Source organism: Physeter macrocephalus, chromosome 7 (assembly GCF_002837175.3).
Source record: "Physeter macrocephalus isolate SW-GA chromosome 7, ASM283717v5, whole genome shotgun sequence".
Taxonomy (NCBI): domain Eukaryota; kingdom Metazoa; phylum Chordata; class Mammalia; order Artiodactyla; family Physeteridae; genus Physeter; species Physeter macrocephalus.
The window spans coordinates 92,511,343-92,518,345 of record NC_041220.1 but is presented as its reverse complement, the minus strand read 5'-3'; the positions used below and the strand labels follow the sequence as shown (position 1 = coordinate 92,518,345).

Genomic DNA, 7,003 nt, shown 5'->3' with positions numbered 1-7,003 from the left:
AAATAAAAACTATTGAAAAAAATGGACAGAACCCTACTGGCCTTCAAGACAATATTAAAGAGCCTAACATACATGTAATAGGAATCACAGAAAGAAAGGGAAGAGAGAATGGGGCAGAAAATTTTTTGAAAAAATAATGACAGATTTCCCCAAATTTGGTAGAATACATAACTTTAAAAATGAATAAACCCAGCAAAACCCAAGCAGGATATATTAAAAAAAAATCATGTCACAAACATCATGGTCAAACTATTGAAAACCAGATAAAGAGAAAATCTTAAAGGCAGCTAGGGAAAAATGACATAGTAGAAATTGAGTGGGTTGGTAGAGAGACAGGATTCAGAAACAACGAAAGCTAGAGGACAATGGAATCATATTTTTAAGAGTTAAACTGGGAGCAGGGGTAGGGGGCAACATCAATCCAGAATTCTATATGCAGAGAAAATATTCTTTGAAAATGATAGTGAAATAAAGATGACTTCAGAGAAACAAAAACTTAGAAGTTATGCATTACAAGAAATGCTTTTAAAAAATTATTGAGGGAAGGGAAATGATATTAGATGAAAACTCAGATCTATGGGAAGAAATAAAGGGCACTGGAAATGGTAAATATGTAGGTAAATAGAAAAGAATATACATTTTAAAAATTTCTTTAAAAGACGTAATTGTTGGGCTCCCCTGGTGGCGCAGTGGTTGAGAGTCCGCCTGCCGATGCAGGGGATATGGGTTCGTGCCCCGGTCTAGGAAGATCCCACATGCCGCGGAGCAGCTGGCCACTGAGCCTGCGCGTCTGGAGCCTGTGCTCCGCAACGGGAGAGGCCACAACAGTGAGAGGCCCGCGTACCGCAAAAAAAAAAAAAAGACATAATTGTTTAAGGCAAAAATAGTTCACTGCGTTTAAACATAGGTGGGCCTGATGTATATGAAAGCAATCATGTAAAGGATGGAGGATAAATAGAACTACACTTCTGCAAGGTTCTTACATTTTACATCAGTTACTACAATATGAGGTCTACATGCATTGAGACACTTTAAGCATGCATATGCTTGAGTAAGCACTAAAAATTAATGTAAAGAAGTTTAGTGGAAGGTCAATAAAGGAATGAAGATGACATATAAACAAATATTGATTAACCCAAATGAAAGCAGGAAAGGAGAAACAAAAGAACAAAAAAGAGATGAAACAAATAGAATACAAATTGCAAATAATAATGGACTTAAAATCCAACGATATTAATCTTATGTTAAATGTAAATAGACTAAAAACTCCAATTAAAAGGTAGAAATTATCAGACTGGATTTTTTTTTTTTAATCAAGAACCAACTATAGGACTTCCCTGGTGGCACAGTGGTTAGGAATCTGCCTGCCAGTGCAGGGGACACAGGTTTGAGCCCTGGTCCGGGAAGATCCCACATGCTGCTGAGCACCTAAGCCCGTGAGCCACAACTACTGAGCCTGCGCTCTAGAGCCCGCAAGCCACAACTACTGAGCCCATATGCCAAGACTACTGAAGCCCACATGTCTAGAGCCCGTGCTCCGCAACAAGAGAAGCCACCACAATGAGAAGCCTGCACACCACAACAAAGAGTAGCCCCCGCTCGCCACAACTAGAGAAAGCCTGCTCACAGCAAGGAAGACCCAATATAGCCAAAAAAAAAAAAAAAAAAACCAACTGGAAGCTATCTACAAGAGACACATATTTAATATAAAGATACAAATAGATTGAAAAGAAAAGGAAAAAGATTTACCAGGCGAACAGTAAACATAAGAAAGGTGGAGAGGTTGTATTATTATCAGACAATATAGAATTCAAGCCAGGAGTATTAAGAGAGATAAGGAGGGGCAGTTCATGAAAGAAGGAAAGAGAAAGAAAGAAAGAAAGAAAGGGAAAGAAAGAAGGAAGGAAGAAGGAAGGAAAGAAGGAAGGAAGGAAGGAAGGGAGGGCTAAATCATCAGGAATACTTGAAAGCCTAACAGAAGACATAAAAATCATATATATATATATATATGCACCTAATAATACAACTTCAAAATGCATAAAGGCAAAACTCATCAAACTAAAAGAAGAAATAGACAAATCCACATTCACATATTGTAATATTCTCCTTTTGCTGAGTGATAGAACAACTAAATTTAAAAATCCATAAGGATATAGTTGATCAGAATAACACTATCAATACCAAACTGAATTAATATTTATAGAAAAAAATTGACAGTTATATAACTACTCAACTGCGGAATACACATTCTTTTTTAAAGCACACATGGGATGTTGACCAAGGTAGATAATATGGTGGGTTATGAAATGAGTCTCAATAAACTCCAAAAGGTTGAAATTTTAGTGACTCTTCTCTGTCCACAACAGAATTAAATTAAAAATCAGTAATAATATCCAGGAATCATTTTGCAATACATACAAATTTTTTTAAGGTTTTCAAAATAACATTTATTTCTTAAAAGTTAACATGTGCATAATAGGAAACCAAAGAACACAAGAAGCAAAAAACAAAGTCCAAGAAGCAAAAAACAAAGTCATCCATCATCACAAGCAGTTTACCATTTGATGTGTCCTTCTAGGTCTCGTTTGTGTATTTAAACATATATACAAATATTGAATCATTATGTTGTATACCTGAAAGTAATATAATGTCATATGTCAACTATACTGTAATTAAAAAATAATATCTAGGGCTTCCCTGGTGGTGTAGTGATTAAGAATCCGCCTCCCAGTGCAGGGGATGTGGGTTCAAGCCCTGGTCCGGGAACATCGCACATGCTGCGGAGCAACTAAGCCTGTGCGCCACAACTACTGAGCCCGCGTGCCACAACTACTGAAGCCTGCGCGCCTAAAGCCCGTGCTCTGCAACAGGACAAGCTACCACAATGAGAAGCCCATGCACTGCAACGAAGAGTAGACCCTGCTCACCGCAACTGGAGAAAGCCCGTGCGCAGCAACGAAGACCCCACGCAGCCAAAAATAAATAAATTAAAAATAAATACTGTATATGTGTCAATCGCAATCTCCCTAAAAATATATCTATATAATAATTTAAAAATAGTATCTAGTAAAGCCCCTGAATATTTGGAAATTAAACAACACACTTCAAAAAAGTGAGTCAAAGAAGAAACAATAAGGGAAATTTAAAAGTATTCTGTACTGAATGAAAATGAAAGCACAACATATCAAAACTTGTGAAATGGAGATAATGCAGTGCTTAGAGGGAAATGCGTAGCTTTAAATACTTATATGAAAAAAATAGAAAAGTCCAGAATCAGTAATGTAATCTTCTACTCTAATCAGCTAGAAGAAGAGGAAATCAAATCCCAGTTAAGTAGGAAGAAGGAAATAATAAAGAACAAAAGTCAATAAACTAGAGAATAAATAATCAATAGAACCATAGATGGCTTTTTGAAAAAATTTAAAATTTTTATAAACTTCTGACCATATTAGTCAGTAGAAAAAAGAAAAAGAGAAAATGCAAAATACCAAAATCAGGGATGTTTGAAAAAATGACAAGGTCCTGGCTCTCGTGGACTTCTAGTGGGGGAAACATGTTTCATGGTCATTCAAAAAAATATACAGGTATAGATTGCGGTAAACTCTTTGAGAATTCTGCAGGGGAGGGGGAGGCCGATTGGGGCTGGTGAGGGGCACCTCTGCAGAGGTAAGTTAACTTCGACCCCTGCGCTCCACGAGGAGTAACGTCAGCCCCTCCCTGCGTCTTCCCGGCCCCTAGGAGGCAGGTGGCGGCCCCGCCCCGCATGCCGCGCCCCGCCATCTCAGCCGCCCCCGGCCCTTCCGCGCAGGCGCGGGATGGGCGCGAGTTGGGGCTCGGCTGGCGGCGGGGCGGGGCAATCGCCAGGCGGGCGCCGAGCGGGGCCACACATTAGAGAGGTGCTTTCGGTCAGACCCAGCGGCGCCGGTTCCCCGCGATGCCGAGGCCAGACCCGGACGCCTCGCCTCTCTGAGTCTGTCTTAGCGCGGAAGGCACAGAGGGAGGCCATGGCGGAGCCCTCCGAGCCCGGGCGGCAGGCGTCCGCGGGCGGCGGGAGCCTGGAGGAAGAGGACGAGGAGGACGAGGAGCGGGAGCCGCTGCTGCCGCGGATCGCCTGGGCCCAGTCGCGGAAGGGCGCTCCGGGGGGCGCCGTGAGGCTGGAGAAGGCTGCCGGGGAGGAGGGCGCGGCCTCCCCTAACCAGGCCAGTGACCGGGAACTGCTGCTGCTGCCCAGGGATGCGTCTTTCTCCTCTTCCCTGAGTTTGGGGCTCCTGCGGAGCTCGCCCACCAACCTGGACCGGAACCACCCCGTGGGTTCAGGTGCGATCCGGCTCTTCCCTTCCCCGGCGCCCTCCCAGTGCGCCTGTCGCCGCCGCCGCTTAGACCCCCATTCAAGCCCCTCTTTGGGCCCCTACCCCCGGCTTCTTTCGCTGTCTCTCGCAAGCCCTTGCCTAGTAGGAAAGGCTCTTCGCCGGGCATCAGGTCCGGCGCACAGGCCGAGGGGTCAGCCGCTGGTCACACCTTGGACACCTCGCCTTTCTCTCCTGCTCCCCCGTTTACTCGCACCTTTTCCAGGGGCTATAGGCAGCTTCACCTGAGGCCCGGGTTTGTCATTAAACACTGATCCTTGAGGCCTCCCCTAAGAGTGAGCGTAAACTTTTGGAATCAGACAGGAAAACTTAACATTGTAAAGTGACATAAGTTGTTTGCTCAAGTTTGGACTTGAGTTTTGGGTTAAGAACCCTGAACTACCAGGAAAGTTGGTGAATTTGCAATGTGGATGACAGCCGAGAGATAGAGAGCAAGAATATCCGGTTGCCACTGGGACACGTTTCAAAAACTTTTTAAATTAAATATTGTTACTGTAACATTAGCCAGAGGGCGCAGAAGCAGTTGAATTTCTGTACCTGCTCTCTCTCTTGCAAAGTTTCCTTTCTTGAGTCATTTCTATTTTTATACTTGAAAAAGAAAAAGAAAAAAAATTTTTCACTATTAAGCAGACTGACAGCCTCAGGTGAAAGAGAGGATAATTGAAATGATGTTGAAAGGTATGCGACTGCAGGCATTGATATTTATTGATAAATCTAATTTTTTGGCATGAACGAGTCGAATAAGGCTAATTTGATAGTAAAATAGAATAGGCTTGTAAGAGTCCTAGGTAGAGCTGAGACAGGCTAGTTTGTAAAATGGCCATGATAACACCTACTTGCTGGTGGTAAGGATGGTTTAAATGATGAGATGTGTGTATTGTGTCTGGAGTTTCATTCCACATGTGAGCTTAAAGAAAAGGCACAGAAAATGTAGTTTTCATTAATGCTGCTTAAGTTTTTCTGGAGTGGTTAGATTTTACATGTCCTGTTATTAGTACACTAATGGGGCTTCTACAATTTAAAGAATTCTGGATAGAGTAGGTTATTCTAGTTGTAGTTGAATTTATGGACAAATATTCTAGAGTAAATAAATCAGAGCAGCCCAAGGGAAGCAGACTTTAATGAATAAAGCTTTAACAAACCTGTCTAATATACAGGTCGGCAAGCTACCATTAGTTAGTTTTCGGATGCATTGACAGTACAACATTTAACAGAACAAACAAATATGCATTTGCAATCAAATCACAAATGGATCCACATTCACCCAGCTACATTGATAATATGGGTATATATTACCTAGGAACCGGTCTGTGAAGTAACTAAGATTTGTGGGGCTAGCTTGCCTTTTTCTACCCAAAGTTACCTGTGTAACTAGATTTTAAAAGAGCCTAAAACCTTGAAAATGCATTTATTCTATGAAGGTGAGGTTTTGTAAACAAATGATATTAAGGCTAGAGAAAGTAAAAATGGAGATAGAGTATAATATTTGAATACAAATGGATTATTAAAGAGAATTCCAGCCTTTTGAATGGCAGTAACTTAACTTATATCACAGTTTACAGTTTGCTAAGATCTTTTTTGTATATTTCATTAATTCTCACAATAGCACAGCAAGTTAGTTGTTATTTACCCGCATCCTGAGTGTGAAGACTGAAAATGAATGAAAACTGTAATAACTAGTAGTTGATAGAACTTCAGAGGTAAGCCAAAGTCAAGGTCCAGGAAGTGGAAAAGCCAGACTGAACCTAGTTTTTTCATGTCCTACAGTTTTTTCATTTTGCTGTAGATCCCCAAGTGTTATAAAATAATTGTTAACTTTTGTTTACTTCTTATGGAGGTCTTATTTTTAATGGATTTATAAACAGTTTTAAACTGTAAAAACTATTTTTAAAATTTCAAACCATTCTCCTGGAAAGTTCATGATTAATTAGATGATTAAGTTTAGTTACTTTTTGAGTCCATTAACTTGCTTTGTCCTTTACCATCCAATTTTCATGAAGCCACCTCTCTAGTTCCAAGATATTCTTGCCTTTAGATTAATATTATCATCATTTATGATGCTTAACTATTTTGTTTATGTAAACAGGGGCTTTATGTACTTTACCCAGTGGAAGAATGTCATATGTCTGTTATCTTTACTTGAACAAGACATGTGACAAAGTCTAGAACCAGCATAAACATAGTGTCAATGTCAAAAGGATTAGTGGCATTCCTTGTTCCAGTTGTCATTTTAATCAGTGAGTTGAAGAGTAGTAAAGATGATAGTAGTTAATACCCACAAAACAGTTAGTACGTGCAGGGCATAGTTCTATGTGCTGCACATATATTAATTTATAACGAACCCTATGAGGTGAGCACTATTTTTTATTTATTTTCATTTTAAGGAAGCACAGAGAGGTGAAGTGAAGGTCCCAGTTAATATAAACCAGAGGCACTTATCAGTTTTGTTGGAGAGCCTGGCAATTAGAGAATGGTGTTAGAATTCACAAAGAGCTTCCAAAGTAAAAGAAAGTGTGTGTTTATAAGCCATTTAATGATTCATGGTGGCTTATAAATGTACGGACAAAATAAAATCATTTAAAAGTAAGGAAGGGCTTCCCTGGTGGCGCGGTGGTTGCGCGTCCGCCTGCCGATGC

The 7,003-nt window shown here is 40.7% G+C and overlaps 1 protein-coding gene across 4 annotated transcripts in view; it reads left to right on the top strand.

Annotated features, from left to right (window-relative positions):
* Positions 1-3,860: 3,860 nt before the first annotated feature.
* The window catches only part of PI4K2B (phosphatidylinositol 4-kinase type 2 beta), a 35,913-nt gene continuing 32,770 nt past the window's right edge, over positions 3,861-7,003 (top strand). For all 4 annotated transcript variants that reach the window (XR_003680607.2, XM_028492085.2, XM_024119388.3 and 1 more), the window contains exon 1: positions 3,861-4,317. Coding sequence is in view for 3 of the 4 variants with exons in the window: in XM_028492085.2 (XP_028347886.1) it covers positions 4,005-4,317 (313 nt within the window). In the remaining variant the exon portion in view is untranslated. The remainder of the gene's footprint in view (positions 4,318-7,003) is intronic.